General features: G+C 37.8%; 1 protein-coding gene across 1 annotated transcript in view; it reads left to right on the top strand.

Moving 5' to 3' along the window:
- Positions 1-20,162, top strand: part of PCDH15 (protocadherin related 15) — a 784,172-nt gene that overhangs the window by 473,345 nt on the left and 290,665 nt on the right. Inside the window, exons 19-20 of the mRNA XM_059397646.1 lie at positions 14,724-15,029; positions 17,664-17,888. Coding sequence (XP_059253629.1) covers positions 14,724-15,029; positions 17,664-17,888 — 531 coding nt within the window. The remainder of the gene's footprint in view (positions 1-14,723; positions 15,030-17,663; positions 17,889-20,162) is intronic.

Raw genomic sequence — 20,162 nt, 5'->3', positions numbered from 1 at the left:
CATGTTGGACGGTGCCTTCCGTCTCCATTTAGATTCTTCAGACTTTAAGTTTGAGATGAGTCAATAACTTTCTTCTTTATTATCCACAAAGATTCTTGGCAGACAGATTATAGAGTTTCAGCTTCTCAGAGTAATATACTTTAACTTCCAATTTTTATCTATTTTTTATGCCAGATTCCAATTCCTTTATATCACTTAATGATAGTGACTAGACCATTGTTAGCCATCACCATAATTTCATAGAATAAGTCCCATTATTCTCAGGAAAACCTTCTGCTGGACCAATTGCTATTAAACTGTTCTTTTTTAAAAAGATCTTATTTATTTGAGAGAGAGAGACAGTGAGAGAGAGCATGAGAGAGGAGAAGTTCAGAGGGAGAAGCAGACGCCCTGTGGAACCAGGAGCCTGATGTGGGACTCGATCTTGGGACTCTAGGATCATGACCTGAGCCGAAGGCAGTTGCTTAACCAACTGAGCCACCCAGGTGCCCTCATTTTTTTTTTTTTAAGATTTTATTTATTTATTTGAGAGAGAGAGAGAGAAAGCATGAGCAGAGGAATGTTGGCAGAGGAATGAATAGAAAATGTGTATTTCTAAACCCACCAATTTGGTGACATCCCAGATTTGGGGAATGGAGCATAACTATAATTGCTAAATTTGGGGCCTAGCCCAAAGAATGATGAACGATAACAAAAACATGGGATCAGAATCTAAATTGGGCTATCCCCCAGTGACGTTCTCAGGCTAGGTGAATAGGATACGATTGTGACACTGTGTATAAAATGGAAAAAGGCCTTTTCATTTTACAGTTGCTATTTGGGAAATAATATGTGCTTTTATCTAGTAAAAGGCATTATTCAGAGGGGTTGGGAATTAGGAGATATTTTTCTCTCATTAGCTTGATATTATATTGGCCAAAGACATTTTTATTTCTTTTGTCTTAGATCTACATCTGATCATCTAATACTTGAATGTTCTCCGGAAAATGTAATTATGGAGGATTACACAGGGAATCCAAACTCACTGTCACTTTTTTTTTTTTTTTTCCGGGTTCCAGTTATGATTTCCTTCCAGCACTGATAGAAGCAAATCATTTGTGAGAGAACATACTGTAACAACAAACACTTCTGTGACAGACTGAAGGGCAGTATTTAGGGAATGGATTATTCCTGGTTCTCAGGGGAAATCCTAGGGCACCTTTACATTTAATACACAAGAATGCTGGCTCAAAACAAAATTTAAACTTAGGATTCATGGAGAGGATCATAAAGACATCTGAGAAGGAAATATTATATCCTCAATAAGCATAGAGGAAACAATTTAAAATACTTTTCAAAAAAAGAAAGGAAAACAGCACTTTGGGTCAGAATTTGACCAACAAGGCAAACACAAACAAAACCAGAAATGCCCAAGCCAAGCAGATTATCACATAAAATGCAAGCCACCTTGGTGGTATTTTTGTCTTCCTTCCTTATTTTCAGAAGTAGTATCTGTTGACCAGAGATGACCTAAAAGATTTACTCTTAACAGTTTAGGAAAATATTTTAGAAAGGGATGCCGTTGTAATGAGCGCTCAAGAAATAATACTTATATTAAAATGTGTATTTATGCTACTTTAGGAATTTACAGAGGATTTTGTGTTGACTGGCACATGCATTCTCAACGTCACCCCCAAAATGGAAAAAAAATCCGTTCTTGCAAGGCAAAAAAAAAAAAATAGTAAAAACAAAAAAAAACAAAAGAAAAAAACCCCAAATATTCTCTTATGTATCACAAACCTATCTACATAAAGAGATATACAGTGTGTCTCTGGTAATAAAATTTGGAGGAGGAGCATTTAGACACATGGAGAAGGGGTGCACAGGGAGCTTCAGGAGCATGGGATGACGCTGTCCGTGTGCAGGTGCTTGTGAGGGAGGTGGAATGAGGACTGAGGGCAGCCAGGTGGGGAAGTACAGGGAGGATTTGGTGTCGGAATAAATCAGGTGTGAGACAACATAGTTAGTTTGACAAAGTGAGCCTCCGTGTAAAGTGAGGTGTAGGGTGTGGAATATGTCCACAGAGAAAAGATGAGACTCAGTTGTTGGATGAATAAAAGGGAGAGAGTGAGAAAACAAAATCTGATTCCCATATGTACCATTCCACTATCACACAACATGGTGCAATACACAGCAAACCCCAGGTGAAAAATGACCCAATGCAGAGGGAGGGGAAAATATGAAAAACCCCAGGTTTTCCTGACCCCTTTCAGCCCTATAGGGAATGTTTGAGGAAGGTGAAAGCCTGTAGAGAAGGAAAAATTCTTCTCTCTCCTTCAAGCTCTTCCAGGTGGACCAAGAATTAAATTTCTAGGAGACATAATAACAGGAGAACAAAAGCAAAGTTTTATTACATGTGATGTGAGACCCAATAATGAAACTAAGACCTAAAGAAATGAGCAAGGTGGGTAGTTTTTATGCTTTTCAGAAAAAGAGACTACATTCATGAAGAGCAGGTAGGATAAAGAAAATGGGGGTTTGGGAGCTTTAATTAGTAGGGAATCCCAAGCAGAATGTAGGCTGAGGGCGTAGAGCTATGAAAACTGTAGCAAGGTTTGTTTTTATAGCTCTTTGGCTCTAAAGTCCCTCTTGCTGGTGACAAGGATGTCTCTTTTTCTTAGCACAATGCGTATTTTTCATATGGGAGGTTTGTTCCCTGCTTTCATGGGGACAGGGGAGGGTCTGAGTGTCCTGGCCAGCTATTTTTCAAGTAGCTGCTCTTTAAAATAATCAATATACCCAAGTGGCCCATCTTGGGGCGACCTGCCTTTGGCCCCTGCACCTTGCTGTGGAACTATATAAAGACATTAATGAACATGAAACATTATTGTGTGTATTTGTTGTATGAAAATGAACCTGATGAAAACTCTTTTCCTGAAGCGTTCAAGTCCTTATCTCTGAGTGTTTACCATTTTGTGACAGATGAATATTTAAAATTTTTAGTATAGGGTTACATCCTTTTCCCTAATGCATACTTTTTAATCACCTGGAGTTAATTTACATTCTGTTATTAAGAGAGCTGTAGGCTAGGTTGTAACTACTTAAACGGGCTGGCTTAATTTGACACAGTTCATTTGCATTAAATATCACCCAACTCTAGAAAAATCATTTATTTCCATTTACTTCATGTCTGTCTTTTGTTTTTTGCTTCTCTCCCTCATTTCCGTCCATGGCCCAGCTTCCCACTAGTCACACCTTCCCTTCCCAGAATTTTTCCCTAATGGTTCCTCCCATTATGGAATGTGTGGGTGAGCAATGACTTGGGATTCTTGGTATTCGACCTCACAACAGACATCAATAACAACAGAAAGTGTTTTGTTTTAGGGACACCTGGGTGGCCCAGTTGGTTAAGCAGCCGACTCTTGGTTTTGGCTCAGGTCATGGTCTTTGTGGGGTCATGGGTGGGTCCCCAGTCTGGCTCCACAATTAGCACAGAGGGAGGGAGGAAGGAAGGAAGGAGGAAAGAAAGAAAAGAAAGAAAGAAAGTTAGTTGGTTGGTTTGAGCTTAGTGCAAAAAGAGTCAGAAGGCTGGATCTAGAAGCAGGTTTTGAAGAATTAGATAGGATTTAGAAATAGCAAATTCTCAGAGAAGGTGGGGAATCCTGGTGTGTTTCAAGAACAATGAGGGTGGTCGAACAAGCATTTTGTTGTTTCCCAGTTTGTGCTGTCCCACACGGTGAGAGCATGTGTGTCCCCAGCATGGCATCAGCCTTGGTCATACAAGGCTTGTCTTGACCAATGAAGAGAGGGTGTAGTTGGTATATCTCGTCTCTCTTTTTAATTTTCTTCCCTTGGTCATGGGAGTGGCATGTTCCTATAAAGGCTGCTCCTTCCACCCCATTCCCAGAGTGGAGACAATCAGAGGAGAGCTGATGGCTTGAGAAATCAGCATCAAGGGTGGCAGGCCACTGAGTGTCAGAATTGCGTGAGAGCTGACTAATACAATAAATAAACTATCTTGACTAAAACATAGAGTTGGTATCAAAGGATGAGTTGCCGGAGGTAAGTCCAGAGAGTTTAGAACAAGGCTCTTGAGTATTCCCAGGAAATATGACTTATCCTGTAACTGGTAGAAATTGCTTTGGCTCTTGGTAGATTCAACAAAACTTTAAGGAAGGCACATATTGCCTTAGAAAAGAAAGTCCTCCATTCAACATTTATTCAGCAAATATTCACTGACCACTTAGGAAGAATAAGCATTAGAAAGTCAGCTATGAGCAATCATCTCTTGTGAGCTGGGTCAAGTGCAATGTAGGAGAGAAACGGGTACCTACGTCATGTCGTTAGAGCTAAGTAAGAACAGAAGGGCTGGGAGTCTCAGTGAAAGGGCATCTGTCCTGACATGGGGGGCAGGGAAGGCATCCCAGAACCCTTCAAGACAGTTTAATTGAGGTTTCCAACGTGGTAGAGTGGGAGGAATTTAAAAACACTAAAAAAGACATGGGTTTAGAAGAAAATATGGGCAGCTGTCAAATCTTTTACGTGGGGGAAATAGTATTTACTGATTTCTCCGGGTGGAATTTATCTTTTCAGATTTGGAAGGATGGCCTGCAGTAATGACAAGTAAGAAAATGTTTAGTGTGAAATAACTCTCCTACCCCTTTCAGCTCTCACTGTAACGATTTTAAAGCCTCACAGCTTACAATCAGGCTGTGATCACTCACCCATTGACATATGCATTTGTTTCCCAGTCCACGGTGAAATTACTTTAAAATGCAACTGGAAGTTATCATCTTTTCTCTTCTATTTTCCCGTGGAATGTATTTTTGATTTTTCAGAAATGCAACTGATCTTTCTCAGGCCAAACCTAGCCGACATTTCTCAGTGTGGCCATGTCCATAAGATCATCACATATACTTTTTCATAGAAATGTCTCTATCATGTGACAATACTACCTTAATTAATGCACGAAAGCCCCTATATATGTTCACCGTTGCTATTTGTCATAACAAAATGCTCTCTCCTTTCTGTGATTTATTATCTGGTCATGTTAAGTTTTTCCTATATTTGTATTTATTGCTCTAAAAAATGCTGTGCGGACAGGCTTGATATGTCACATATGGATTAATTACTACAAGCACATTCTCAGAAAAAATGTTGAGAACAGCAATATTAATAGAACCTAATAGACTCACTATACCAAGTTGAATGTGATCCCAAGGAAAATGAAATGTATAAAGAAGCCAAATAAAAATAGGCTGATTTGTCTTCCCCCAAAATATTCTTTAAGAACCTTAGGACAGGCATACCAGGGTGGTGCAGTGAGTTAAGCATCCTGCTCGATTTCAGCTCAGGTATGTTTTCAGGGTCATGACAAAGAGCCTCCCTCCCCATGTGGTTCCACACTGTGCGGAGTCTGCTTGAGATTCTCTCCCTCTCCCTCTGCTCCTCCCACTCATGCTCTCTCTCTCTCTCAAATAAACAAGTCTTGAAAAAAAAAGTTTAGGACAGAATGGAGTTTTTTAAAAAAAAATATGGTTTTCTAAGTAGACATTGAAAAACATGAAACAATGAACATATTATTTTTTAATTGATTATTAACATGTCCCAAGCATGCTGTAAGTATGTTCCATTCTCATGAGAGGCAGTGAGATAAATAGTCATCGTCATCATCATCATTTCACAGATGAAGGATGGAAGCTGAGAGTAACTGACTCACCTAAGGCCACAGAGTGGGGTTGGGAAAGGTTTGGCTTCTACCCTAGAGCTGAAGCCTGTAGGAAATAGCAAGTTTACACATGGGTTTTCTAGATTAGGAATTAAGTATTTGAGAGTTCCAATATTTGATTTAAAAAAAAATTCATTCTGGTTATGTTTTTGGTCATTTGAGCTCATGTACACTTGCTACCTGCTAGGCAGTTGGTCTCTTTTCCATGGCTCAGTAACGAATAAAGGCATCTGTGTAGAGAGAAGAAAAATTCGCCAGCATCTGACTCATTCCCTTTTCTCTCTTCTTACACTGAAAATCACAGCCCTTGATATGACTCAGCTTGAAAGAAACAAAGACAACAACTATTTTATATATTTCAGACGTTGTTAGACAGTTTTTAAAAATGTATTTCCCTTAGGAATGTCATTCAGTGTGACTTGGTCCACTATTCCTTCTGACCCTCCTGCTCAGCAGCTTCTGTGTTTCCCACCTGTAGGTCAGAAGAGCACACAGCCTCTAACACTGCTGGAAAGGACAAGCAGAATGGAGAACTAATCTCCTCCCGACTTCACACTTGGCTAATTAGGTGTTACCTGGGAGTTCACACCTTTCTAGTAGCGGTGTTTTCTTTCTGCCTTAAAGTTCTTCTTAGGCACTTGATTTTTTGTGAGAATAAACAGAAATAATTTCATATATAAACATTCATCCAAATGAGCATGATTATGAGACATACTTCAAATCAGAATTCATCACTGAAGATATGAACAAGTAGTCTCCCTAGAGACTTCTTGATAGAAGAGGTTATAGATCCCAGACTGTCCTTTGAGGTTTTGTCCCAGTGTTTCCTGACCATGCCAAGAGGCATGCTTTTAGGTCTCCATAGAGTCAGTAACCCCCTGGGTGAGTACCCCAGCGGTGGGCTTCTACTTCTATTGATGTGACAGAATGGGTAGTAGGTCACTCTAAAGGGATCATGAGGAAAATAAAAGATGACTATAATGCCTAAGAAATACATATTTCTTGGCCCCCATTTCAAGTGGTATGCAATAAAATGGTGCTTAACAAATATTCAGTACATTTATTTCAATAAACATCCTTATATATCATCTGATTTCTTTCTATAAACTGGTGCTTAACAAATATTCAATAAATTTTATTTCAGTAAATGTCCATATATATCATCTAATTTCTTTCTTTAAAATGGTGCTTAACAAATATTCAATAAATTTTATTTCAATAAATTCCCTTATATATCATCTGATTTCTTTCTTCAGGAAGTTTTTGGTTACTAAACCCTAACTTTGATTTTAATGATTAAAGATTTTCCACAACTTTTTCTAGCCGATATTTGAAGTTTTGTCCAGTGAGGTCTTTATCTGACCTCAGACTATCAGCCAGTTTCCCAAACAAGAGGCATTCACAAAGTAACCTCAAATCAGGCCTCATGGTAAGGTATATATTACAAAACGTGTTAACCAGATGATGATAAAGACAGATGATTATAAAGTTGCAGCTATTACTGTTTATTGCTTTGATGTAGTACAAGAGAAGAAGAGATGTGTGATTTTTCTTATTAACAATTTTAATTAACTTTTTTTTTTTTTTTTTTTTTTTTTTTTTTTTTTAATTTTTTATTTTTTATAAACATATATTTTTATCCCCAGGGGTACAGGTCTGTGAATCACCAGGTTTACACACTTCACAGCACTCACCAAATCACATACCCTCCCCAATGTCCATAATCCCACCCCCTTCTCCCAAACCCCCTCCCCCCGGCAACCCTCAGTTTGTTTTGTGAGATTAAGAGTCACTTATGGTTTGTCTCCCTCCCAATCCCATCTTGTTTAACAATTTTAATTAACTTTTAATTGATTTCTGGGAAGATAAATGGTTTCATTATAGCATCACACACAGAGCTCCTTGGCTAGATAGTAAATATCAGTGCGAACTTCCTGACAGTATTGCTGATAATAAGGGGTTTTGTGTTTGGTTATCTTGTCCAACATCTACATAGTCATCTGTAATAGTCAATAAATAGAACTACCTTGCTTAGCCAACCCATGTCACTTAATGTATGTGACCTTATTCATGCTCCTCCGTTAATTAAGAGATGGGAAAGGAAGGAAATAGCATTTTTCAAGCATTCTAGTTCCTCGGTCTCTATTAGATGGTAGTCTCAGTTACCTTAACATTTTTAGAGTACTTTCTTACAGAATATTACAGTCTTTTGTTTCATGTGTATCAGATGCACAGCCTTTCATGGAAGCTAGGCATTCAGGGAATTAAGTTGTAGTGAATTGGGTAAAAACATGTGGTGAGGGAGAGCTGAGGGGCACATTTACTATTATTATTGAATATATTACACATATTCTGTGCTTTAGCTGACATTGAACCATGTCAATGGTTCATTATACAGATGAACCCTCTAACGTTTATTTTTTACAGTCTACCTGTGGAATATGTATTTGGATATTCTCTTTCCACAAATCATCCCACTATAATATAGAGAATAGTGTGTTTTTGAAAAATGCAACACACAGAAATTAATGAGACAAGTTCTTTCCAAAAGGTTTCATGGTTGTGGAAAAAGGGCTTTAACTGTGATGCAAAGAGGCATTGTCAAGTAGAGAATTCTGATTTGTGACATGACCTCCAAATGCTGGAACTTTCCCTACAAAGGGTAGAACGGGGGCCATGATTGGAGGAATGGATGGGTGATTGGAATGTCAGAGGTGAAAAGGGAATCTTTGTGGCAAGCCTTGAAGATAATGTCATGAAGTATATGTTGAGTCCTAGGGAAATGTCGAGAATTGATTTGATTTGAGTAGACAGCTTGTAGAAGAGAGCAGATAGTGAGGGAGTGCCAAAAATGTGGGTGGGAAGAGATAAGGCATAGGGGTCTTGGCTTCTTTGTATAGTTTGTGCAACATGTTGAAAGGAGGTAGCCTTTACTGGGGATTTCTAAATCTGGTGCATAATGTATCCCTCTTGAGAACTTCACCTCATTCACTAAAATAGTAATGTTACCTCAGGAATTATGAAGTAATAGAACATTTTAAATTTTATTTAATCTCAGTTTCCCAAATTTGTTTATTTGAACCCAGACTTTCCCTTCTCTCTTTACCTCCTCTCACTCTTGTCCCTGAAAGAATGTACTGGCATCCTGAGGGACATTAACTAACATTCCATAAAATGTAACACAAGGAAACTCGCACCCAGAGTTGCTTTATCAAGGCCATGGCTAAAACCCAATATCTCTTCCTCTTCCCCATGGCCTTTTTTATCAATTTCAGCCATTTGAAAAAATCCCCTCACTGTCCTGCTGAAAGCATATGTTTTTGATTATGTTTTCTCTTCCGTTTATTATTTCTCTTTAGACCAGTCTATGAATCCAAACATGGCTGAGTGTGTACACCATTACAATAGTCATTTTCAACATGTCCTGGAGAACAAAGATTACGAAGTGGAAATATTGTGTGAAAAGTATCACAGACAGATTATTAAAAGAAGGCCTTATTCTTGGCATTGCTCTGTGAACTGTAGCAGTATTTAACAACTGTATGTCCCTCAAGATACTAGGAACTATTCTGCTAAACAAACAGTAGTGGAAACTATGATGAAATCCCTTCTGAAACGGTACTATAAACCCCTGGTGGGGGGCATTGAAGATAATAATGAACATCCTTTAGGTTGCTGAGGTTCCTGTCCTCGTGTAGATGGGTGACACTGATTTTGGAGGGAAAGAAGTTTAGTGGGAGGGCCAGGGAGTGTTGGATAATACCGCAGCCTACAGCTAAACTCACTGACACAGCTCTTCTTCCACGGGCAAGGCTAGAATTGTAGGTGTCCATAAGGGAAGAGTTTATACAACTTAACAAGCAAACCACAGGCTGTCTTTACAAGCAGATCTTAGAGAGGCATTAACCCAATTCTTCCTACCAAATTCACCACTCCCAAGTGGGAAAGGGAACAACAGAGGGCAGTTGTCTTGCTAAAATGCCCTTCCTCTTAGCAAGATGAAGCATAGGGGAGGAAGTTCCTATTCAACAATCCTAAATAAAGAAGGCCTTAATAAAGCACTTCTCTGAGCTAATATACATTGGGAAGTTCCCAAGGGAAAATGTGGTTGATGTGATTAAGGTTAAGGAGCTCACAGTTTGGGGAATGCAGGTGGTGCATTCTGAAATGGAGGTCTGTTCTTATCTCTCAGTCTCTTGTCAGAGCAAGTGTCCTCACAATCCTCTAGAGAAGCTCTTGGCATGGGTTGTTACAATCAAATGTGAAAAGTCTCGTGCAAGTCACTGGTTACCAATGTAGTTACTACATTTGCATTGTTCTGATATTAATTATTAGGTTAAATCTATAGTAGTGTCTATTTACTTAAGTTTGCATATATTTTATTCAGTGGAACAGAAAAAAATGTCATTGCAACGATGAGAAATCCTTCTGTAGCTATAGTCTATCTTATTCATGTTACAATTGATGATCTGGGCCATGTTTGTGAATTTCATCTCTGGCATGCATAACAGTAAGAAAAGAGATTGAAAACTGCTCTCTACTCCACATATTTTATTTTATAGTTGAGATATCTCAGACCTAGAGAGAAAAAGTGACATATAAAAGTTAATGACATCAAAAAATAGTATGCTGGGAACACTGAGACCAATCAGCACTTGTACAATATAGCAATCTCTTCTTAGAGAACAGTCATTTGCCACCTTAACGTACATATCTCTCCTTGTCATTCTACAAAATGCTAAAAGTACAAAGATATTTACTTGTCATATGTTTGTTTGGGCTGTGATAAAATATCACTCTGTTTTTCTAAAAAATGATATTTTTTCAGCATAGAATCAATAGTTTCACCAAGGTGATCAAAGTACTAGGTTCAATTCCAATAATTCCAGTTTTAATTTTCAGATTCTTAGCCAGATTCACAGAGGATAATAAAACAAGAGCCAAAGTAAAGCCAAACAATAGATGCACAATGACAAAAATAAATAAAATGAAATGAAATAATGAATTAAGAATTAAAACAGCTACTACATAGCAGTACTAATACATTCATTTATATATCTTAATATATATATGATTTATTTATGAATTTAAGTATTTATTGCATGCTTACTATGTGCCAGGAATTATGTGAGGCTTTCAGTGAAAACAGAAAAGCCCAGAACATATTCTTTTTTTTTTTTTAAGATTTTTATTTATTTATTTGAGAGAGAGACAGTGAGAGAGAGCATGAGCGAGGAGAAGGTCAGAGAGAGAAGCAGACTCCTCATGGAGCTGGGAGCCCAATGTGGGACTCGATCCCAGGACTCCAGGATCATGACCTGAGCCGAAGGCAGTCGTCCAACCAACTGAGCCACCCAGGCGTCCCAACCCCAGAACATATTCTGATGGCATACCTTGTTGTACAAAAGGAGACCAGCTCTTAAATAAGCTCATTGGTAAATATATAATTAGAAATTATCAAAAGTGGCAGAAGTGGCAGGTATATGGCACTTTCGGCCTACGTACAACAGGAAAATCTAATCTGCATTTCAGGAATCAGAGGAGGCTGCTTTGAGGAAGTAATGTTTAACTTGATGCTTGGAAGATGCATGAGTAGGGGGCTGGTGAGTGATAGCAGGAGCCCTATGGGCAGAGGGCCTGGGAGAAGTTTGGAGGTTAGAGAAAGCAGAGTGAAAGCTGCATCTTCTATGCAACTTCTTGATTGTACTAAAGGTTTGACTATTGCCCAAAGCAATGGAAATCATTGAAGGAGTTTACACAGAGGACTGATATCATTCTTTTCGCTTTTATAAAGCAAAATATCTGAAGGGATATAAGTGAAAGAAAAGAATTAGCAAGTAATTTAGTGATCTAAGCTGTAGTTGGTGGTGTCTCGGACCAAGATGGTTATGAGTGAGATATTATTTCCCCAGGGTTGTGGGGAAGGAACATATGATGGATAGACAGGGATTATTCTGTAAATGACTTTAGGTCTTGGACCTTGGTACTTAATATACTGTGTATCTCACAGCCTGGAGCTGAGTCTCATGCATGGTATTATATAAGCTTTTCTCAAATTATTGGATGAATGAGTAATTGAACAGATAAAAGATGGAGAGCTCAGAAATATCTACTTTACATCTTACATAACCTCATATGGTAGTAGAAGACCATTTACTGAAAGGGGAAGTGTGGAAATAAATAAGATTTGGACGCAGGAGTAATGAAGAGTTCAATCACAGACATATTAAGCTTCTGATTCTATGAGACAGAATATTGGCCCCCAGATATGCCCTACCTACAAATATGTTACCTCACATGGCAAAAGGAGCTCTATAAATGTGATTAAGATTAAGGAGCTCACAATAGGGGAAATTGTTCTGGATTGTCCAAGTGGGACACAATGCAATCATGCAAGCCCTTGGAACTGGAAAAGGTTGGGAACAGAATAAATCAGAGGGATGATAAGGAAGAAGAAAGAGGAGAGGGTCAAAAGTGTGAGAGTACCTTGACCCATTATTGCTGACTTTAAAAATGGAGGAGATGGCCATGGACTATGGGGTGGCCTCTAGAAGCTGAGAATGGTCCTCATATGACAACCAAAAAGGAGGTGGAGATCTCAATCCTACAACTCAAAGCAACTGAATTCTGTCAACAACTCCAAAAAGCAAGGAACTCAGTAAGTGAACTTCCCTTACAGCCTCCGGAAAGAAACACAGCCCTGCCTTGTACTTTGATTTTAACCTAGTAAGACGCCTGTTGAACTTCTGACCTATGGAGCCATAAAATAATAAATTTGTCTTTTGTAAACTGTTAAATTTGTGGTCATTCATTATGGCAGGTGTAGAAAACTAACAGAGATATGTACCAGGCATTCTTGTGGAGATGGCTAAGCAGCTAGAGGTGTATAAAACAATACTACACAACACCCCTCCCCCACATGTGTATGCACACACACACACATTAGCCAAACGGAATCATTGTATAAAACCTTCCATTATATGGATGAATGAAAACATAATTTGAACAGGAATCATTTAAATTACCGGTTATATAAATGATTGATTTTGTGATTGTAAAAATTCCCACAGACAGAAAAAGTCACTGAAATTTCCACAAATGTCGCCATTAAGAAATAAGAGCTATTTATATTATATTACTGGAGTACATTTTTCTATTTACTTATGCAATGATTCAGACCAAAAAAAGAGGGGGGGTTCTTTTTTTTCCCCTGAGGGGGCTATTGTTGTCGTTTGGTTTTTCCTCTGAGTGACAAGCTTGACGGATTTGTCATTAATTTGTATGGCAAATTTTAGGCGCAACGTAAAGAATGTTTTAGGCGCAATGTAAAGAATGGAAACTCTTCAACTTGTTCACTGTGTTTCTTCCTCTTTGGGCGTTCCTGCAGTGCCTTCTCCGTCTCTTCTCAGGCTTTAAACCTCAAGCATTTGTGTTTAGATGAGTCGAAGGGGCAAATCCCACTGGCATGTCTGGCATTAAGACATAGAGAAGGAGCAGAATTGCAAACATGACTCACATCTTGGACTTTACCACTTTACCTCAAACAAGGCATAAGCATTCAGCCATGCCCCCAACACATTTCAGCAGAGTTTGTAAACTTGGATATACACCTGCATTTATGCTATTAAAATCCATCCTTTTGCATCCCAGGCTTTGTGGATATTAAATGATTTTATTGTATCCATAGCTCATAATGCAGTCAAGTGTCTTCCTTCCTTAACTTAATATCAGTTTTAGGGCAGGATTATACAACAGTTCGTGGCTTCTACTACTTACTCCAGTTTCTTTGCAAACCAGTAGCATTATTAAACACAAAATGCAAAATAGTTAATAGTAACAGTCATCATTTATATCACACTTGAGTTTGGATAAGATTAATTCTCTTAACACCCCATTGGAAGAATATTCACTTGAAATTTACACATTTTATTTGATGCAAAGTGGTTGTGATGCAACTTAAAAATTTTATTTAATATGTTATTATAATAACAATAATTCTCAATTATCATTTGAAGATTGTATTCCAATATTAAAGAAGAGCCCTCTTCAAGTGCTTCCTGGTTTCGGTACCTTGACTCTCTTTTGGGGTTGGGAGCAGATTTAGTTTTAAATCTAAGTTTCATGTATTTATTTATTCAACATTCATTAATTCCAGAAATATTTATAAAGTAGTTTTATATGTACAAGAACTAGGGCACGGTATATTTATTTCTTTTGTAATTCTAAGCAGGAGCTTTAAATTCCATAAGACACCATTCTCTCATTTACAAAATGGGAACAACTGTATTTATTCATAAGACCATGGTGAGGATTGGGCACCTGGGTGGCTCAGTCAGTTAAGTGTCTGCTTTCAGCTCAGGTCATGATCCCAGGGTCCTGGGATTGAGTCCCACATTGAGCTCCCTGCTTTGTGGGGAGCCTGTGTCTCCCTCTCTTTCTGCCCCTCCCTTGCTTGTATACTCTCTCTCTCTCTTTTGCTTTCTCTCAAATAAATAAAAATAAAATCTTTTTAAAAATAACATGGTAAGGATTAAATGAGATATATAGTGCTTGACAAAATATATAGGAAATGAATAAACAAAGTGTTTGAACAAAAAATACTGTAACATCTTAAGTTGTCATCTAGCACATTATGTTACATTAATTAAAAACTACCTGTGTTTTCCTGATTTAGAATTCAAAATCATTAAAGAAATGATAGTACAGGAAAAATCCAGTATTTTTATAATGTGAGTTTTCTTTTGCAATATTATATTGTTAATGATATTATCAATGTATGTCATGGTCATTCTGAATGAAGAATAATTCAACTATAGTGTATTTCTTCTCAAGTTCTAGAATTTTCATTACATTGTCATTATCTTTTTACTTTTTCCCCAGAGAAAAAATTTCAGTAAAAAATATGTAATGATTTTTCAACTGTCCCCTTCTAGCAGGGCACCATAGCAAAATGTAATGTGCAAAAAGCATGACAAAACATAGTAGCTGAATGCCTCTGTTTTTCATCTCTATTCAGGCAACAGACCCTGATGCTGGGATAAATGGCCAAGTTCACTACAGTTTGGGCAACTTCAATAACCTCTTTCGCATCACATCCAATGGGAGCATTTACACAGCAGTGAAGCTTAACAGAGAGGTCAGAGACTACTACGAGCTTGTTGTTGTGGCCACAGACGGAGCTGTGCATCCCCGCCACTCAACACTCACATTGGCCATCAAAGTTTTGGATATTGATGATAACAGCCCCGTGTTCACCAATTCAACATACACTGTTGTTGTGGAGGAGAATCTGCCAGCTGGGACCACCTTCCTCCAGATAGAGGTATGTGGGGGTATCCAGACAAGTCCTGGATCCCACATTAGAAGATCTGCTGTCTGCAGAAGGTTGCAGACTTAGCAAATAAAAAGACAACACACCCAGTTAAATTCTAATTTCAGATAAACAATAAGTAAAGTTTTAATAGAAGTATCTTCCCCATGTTGCATATTGGTTTTATGTAACAACCTTACTTCAGGGATATACCAACAAGTAAGAGGAGAAAAGGTGCACTTCTAAGAAATCAAATAAGATCATCTTATTTGATTTAAATGTATTAAAAATACATTTTTTAATTTATAAAATCAGTGCTATATATTTACTGTAAAAACCGACAATATAATATTCTATAAAGAAAAATTTAATAATCTCCCATTTTGTACCTCCAGAGTACTTGGTGTTAAATTTTTAAGTGTATTTGTGACACTTATCTTTGTGCTCACACAATATGAAATAAAATGTTTTCATATTTACATACAGGTAAATATGCATGTAGGCAGGTGTGTGCATATATACCTATGTATGCATGTTTTCAAGTAAATATTTCCGTATTGATAGTATATGTAAATATGCATTATGCAGTATATGCATGCATTACTACATATGTACATATTCAAATAAGTAGTTCTATATTTACATATATGTAAATGCACATTATCCAGGTATGTGCATATTCCTATGTTTGTATGTCTCTATAGATACATATGGACACATATCTATACTTATACACACACACACACATACACCCAGGTAGAGATTTTCCCTATATTTTACAGAAAGAGGATATTGCTGAACCCATTCTTTTTTTCACTTTTGGTGAAAAACTGGCTTCCTTCCAGAGGTCTGACTCTCCTTTTGAATAGTACCCCCATATCCAAGCATTTTTTCAGTCCTTGGCTACAGTATCACCAGAAACTCTGGACATTCTGATTTAGTAGGTTAGGTAGCTTACGCTGGCTTAGACATCTGCATTTTAAGCAACCACCCCTTTTAATTTTGACATAGATGGTTCATAAAGTATAATTTTTTGGGGAAAAAAGGATTCTAACAAAAGAATTATAAAAAAGAAAAAAAAGGATTCTAGTCCTTCCTTGACTTGCCTTCCACAACTTGAACCCTGTTAGCATGGGTTTTACGAACTTGCATTTTTTTCATGATTTAACTCAATAAATATTTAGGCAAAAACATTAATTTAAAAAGGGCAGGTGCCAGCCAGGGAAAGGTCCATATTTCTCCATTTATTCTTCTGTTCATCTATTTATTCATCCATTTGTTCAACATGGGTATTTCCAGGGTTTATTGTATGCCAGCTCCTCTGCTAGACTTTGGGGATTCTAACATGGAAAGACACATTTCCTGCCTTCACTGGGTTCTCAGTCTGGCATGGCAAACAGACAAGTAAATCCTTAATTGCGATAGAGGTTCTTAGAGCAAGGGCCTCAGAGATGACAGGTGGAACTCTCAACCTAATCTTGAGAGTTTAGATATCTGGTATTGAGATTTAGACAGTTGCATTCTACAGTGTGAACTGAGGAGGATAGAGTAAGAGTTATTCTAGCAAAGAAGAAGAAATATTATTCAAGGCATTGGAACGAACCTGCTTGAGATCCTAGAGAGGAGACAGAGAAGAGCTACAGGCTGGAAATTGTATGGATCCCCCTCTCTATGTTCAGGAAAGTGAAGTTAACCCAAAATGGAATGGAAAACAAGAAGGATTTTAGATAGGAAAAATGACATAATCAAATCTGTGTTTTCCCAATGTCTTCTTGTGATGATGGTAACTGACAGTAGGGAGCCAAGGCAGAAGTTCACATAGCAGATGCATGGGTTCCTGTGTGCGCATCCTAACACAGCTCATGTCCCCCCATCCCCCTGATCCTGTTCCAGTTCCTCCACCAGAGCTGCCTTGGCCAGTCTGTCCTTGTCATCCTGGGAGACCTGCTGCTAGAACACGTCACCCCCAATTCTGAACACCTCTCAATTGACATGTCCCTGTTTTCTTTCTATTGTGGTATTTGTGTTCTTCTTTTTTTTTTTTTTCTTGAGACATTAACCTGGAGGGCAGTATTTGTGTCTTGATTCATCTTGTGCTTCTCCTGCATAATAACTACTCCATAAAGGTTGATCAAGTGAAGGAAGTATAGTAAACTGAGCCTTAGAAATATTATAGAATCCTTGTAAGGAGAAATTATTACTTAAATTTCCTTCATTTCCTTATACTCCATTAATAATCTGTCATGTTTATGAAAAACAATGCAATAAAACTTTATTTATATTTAAAAGATTATTTCTCAAGGTTATTCAATTAGCAAGAAATAATACAATAATTTATGACAGTAATCATTTTTTTACAGTGATATGATTCTTTTAGTTAGTGATTTCTCAGGGAAAATAAATATAGTAATAAGTTTTTTTTTAAGAAGGCAAAATGTCATGAATGTCTGTCTCTCTACCTCTGTTTCTCCCTCTTTCTCTCTTTGGTAAATTACTTAACAAACATGCTTGTCTCTGAAACATGCCTTGTGATCAGTGTGAAGTTCATGCTGTCCTGGGTGCTGACCCATGACCTCCATCAGCCTTGCATTCCTCTGGTTTGGTAACACCACTGATACCATCGTCCTTCTGCTTTACTTCTTACAGGCCAAGGATGTTGACCTTGGAGCAAATGTGTCTTATCGGATCCGAAGCCCGGAAGTAAAGCACTTTTTTGCACTACATCCATTTACAGGAGAACTCTCTCTTTTAAGGAGTTTGGACTATGAGTCGTTTCCAGAGCAGGAAGCAAGCATCACATTTCTTGTGGAGGCCTTTGATATTTATGGAACGATGCCACCTGGCATTGCTACGGTCACTGTGATAGTAAAGGTAAGGAGCATGGATGACTCCTGGTGGCTAACTCTATACTCTCTTCTGAGTTTGAACTATATTAAATATCCAGGACTGTTATTCTTAAAAACACAGTAGTACTGGACCCAGAACATACAGTCTGAAATGTGTTAGACTTGAGAAGTAGCCAAATTGTTGAAGTAGGATAGATACATTTGAACAAAATACTAAATAAGAATTTAACTACTGTGGCTGCCCAAATGTTCCCATAGCTCTGCAATTTTATTTATTTATTTTAATTTTTTAAAAGATTTTTTTAAAATTTATTTGACACAGAGAGAGAGAGAGACCACAAGCAAGAAGAGAGGCAAGCAGAGACAGAGAGGGAAGCAGGTCCTCCACTGAGAAGAGAGCCCAATGTGGGGCTCAATCCCAGGACCCCAAGACCATGACCCAAGCCGAAGGCAGAGGCCCAACCCAATGAGCTACCCAGGCTCCCCAGTTCTACAATTTTAATCTAGTCCCAATTTCTCCAGACTAGTTTATTCCAAATTTCACAGCACCAGGGATAATAATTTCATCCAAACCTTCAATTTAAAAATTTTAAAAAGAAAAGATTATGGAAAAGGCAAGAGTTCTAAGGCCTCAGAGCTAATTAGTCTGTAAGCTGAGATTCTGGAATGAAATAAGCTTTGGGACTGAGTGGAATCAGAGTCGAGCTCAGCTCAGCCATGTTCAAGGTTTGTGACCATGAGGTCTTTATTGGCCGTGCCAGATTTCCTGTCTCATTCATTGTGATAATATGTGCCAAGTGATTGCTTCAGAGAGCATGGTATCTTAGACCTTTTGGGATTTAAGTGATTTTAGGGTGTGCCTTTAAAAGAAGACATGAGGAGAGATTTATCAGTTCTCAAACATTACTGTAGGTAAAGGTCACCTGAGCTGTGTCCTAAACTGTCAGATTGCTCTGCTCCTTCCCAAAGGAGCCCTCTTCCCATGGGGAAGGCATCACCAGTACTTTTCTGCAGATGGATTTTTGCTTAGAATGAAAGGAAGTTAGGTACTAGGGATGTCTCCAATTCTTGAAAGGTTCTCTCAAAAGAGAGGAGATGAATGCAAGTTCATAATGGTACACAAAGTCATAAGGTATATAAGGTCATAGACAATGTTTTTACTATGCTCTTTTTTTTGCATTTTTTGTTTTGTTTTTTACTATGTTTATTTTTATAGGTTACTGCAATATGGAAATGGTGGAATAAGAAATAATCACTTTTTTGGGGTTTTTGTTTGACTGTTTAACTGATAACTCATACATACTACTGATTTTCTTAGACAATAAAATACTGGTATGAATACACAGAAGATTGTTAGAGACTGTGCCAATATAGAATTAGCATGACATTGTTTATCATATAGTAACTACTCTAATGTTAGTGACTATAAGATCTTTAGGCCTGGGTTTTAGTTTTTTGTTTTGTTTTATTGTTTTATAGATACTCCTGCAGTCACAGGAACACAGAAATTATTCCATTGTCTCCTCTTTACACTTGACCTAGCTGGCCTGCCAGTGCACTCCTGATATTTCTTCCCTGGAGACTTGCTGTCTCCCCTAAATTATTGCGACACATGCATCCCTTCTATTCTCAGATGCCTGAAAGCTGTCTGGAGAGTCTTATCAGGGTCTGACTTCCTTCTTTTTCAGGCATCCACAATGGCTTTTTACCCACTTCTTCCATTGTGTGTCTCTCTAGCCTAAGAAATTATATATATATATATATATATATATATATATTCGGAGAGTTAAAATTTTATGCAGCATTAAGTCCTCTTTGGGAATAGATATTTGAGTTATTAGACTCTTTCCTTGGGTCTAAATTCAGTTTGTGTGTCTCTTTCCAAAGACTGACGTTCCAGTGGATTGGAGAAGGATCGATCACTGATGGCCCAAGAGGTTTTAGTTCATATTTTAAAATATAATTTTTCCACACTATTGTGGTGTGACATTTAGAAATTTAGAAATATGTTTACAAAAATACTTTAGGGACATGATAATGTTTTACTTATGAAGATATCTGAACAAGTAAAGAAATGAAGAAGGCTAAGATAAGCCTGACCTGAGTGAACTAACAATATGGCGGAATGGCTCAGGACCAAGTGAAAACTTAGGCCATCTTATCTTGTCTACACTTGCCTAACCCTGTGGTTTGGTGGAAATGAACACACACAAAATTAAAGATAGAAAAATGGCATTTATTTGGCTGTTTTGAACAATAAGGGAAGACTTGCCACTAATGACTCTACACATTCTTCCCA

This window comes from Mustela nigripes, chromosome 4, assembly GCF_022355385.1.
Source record: "Mustela nigripes isolate SB6536 chromosome 4, MUSNIG.SB6536, whole genome shotgun sequence".
NCBI classification, from domain to species: domain Eukaryota; kingdom Metazoa; phylum Chordata; class Mammalia; order Carnivora; family Mustelidae; genus Mustela; species Mustela nigripes.
The sequence above is the reverse complement of the archived record's forward strand: the minus strand, read 5'-3'. Positions and strand labels throughout refer to the sequence as shown.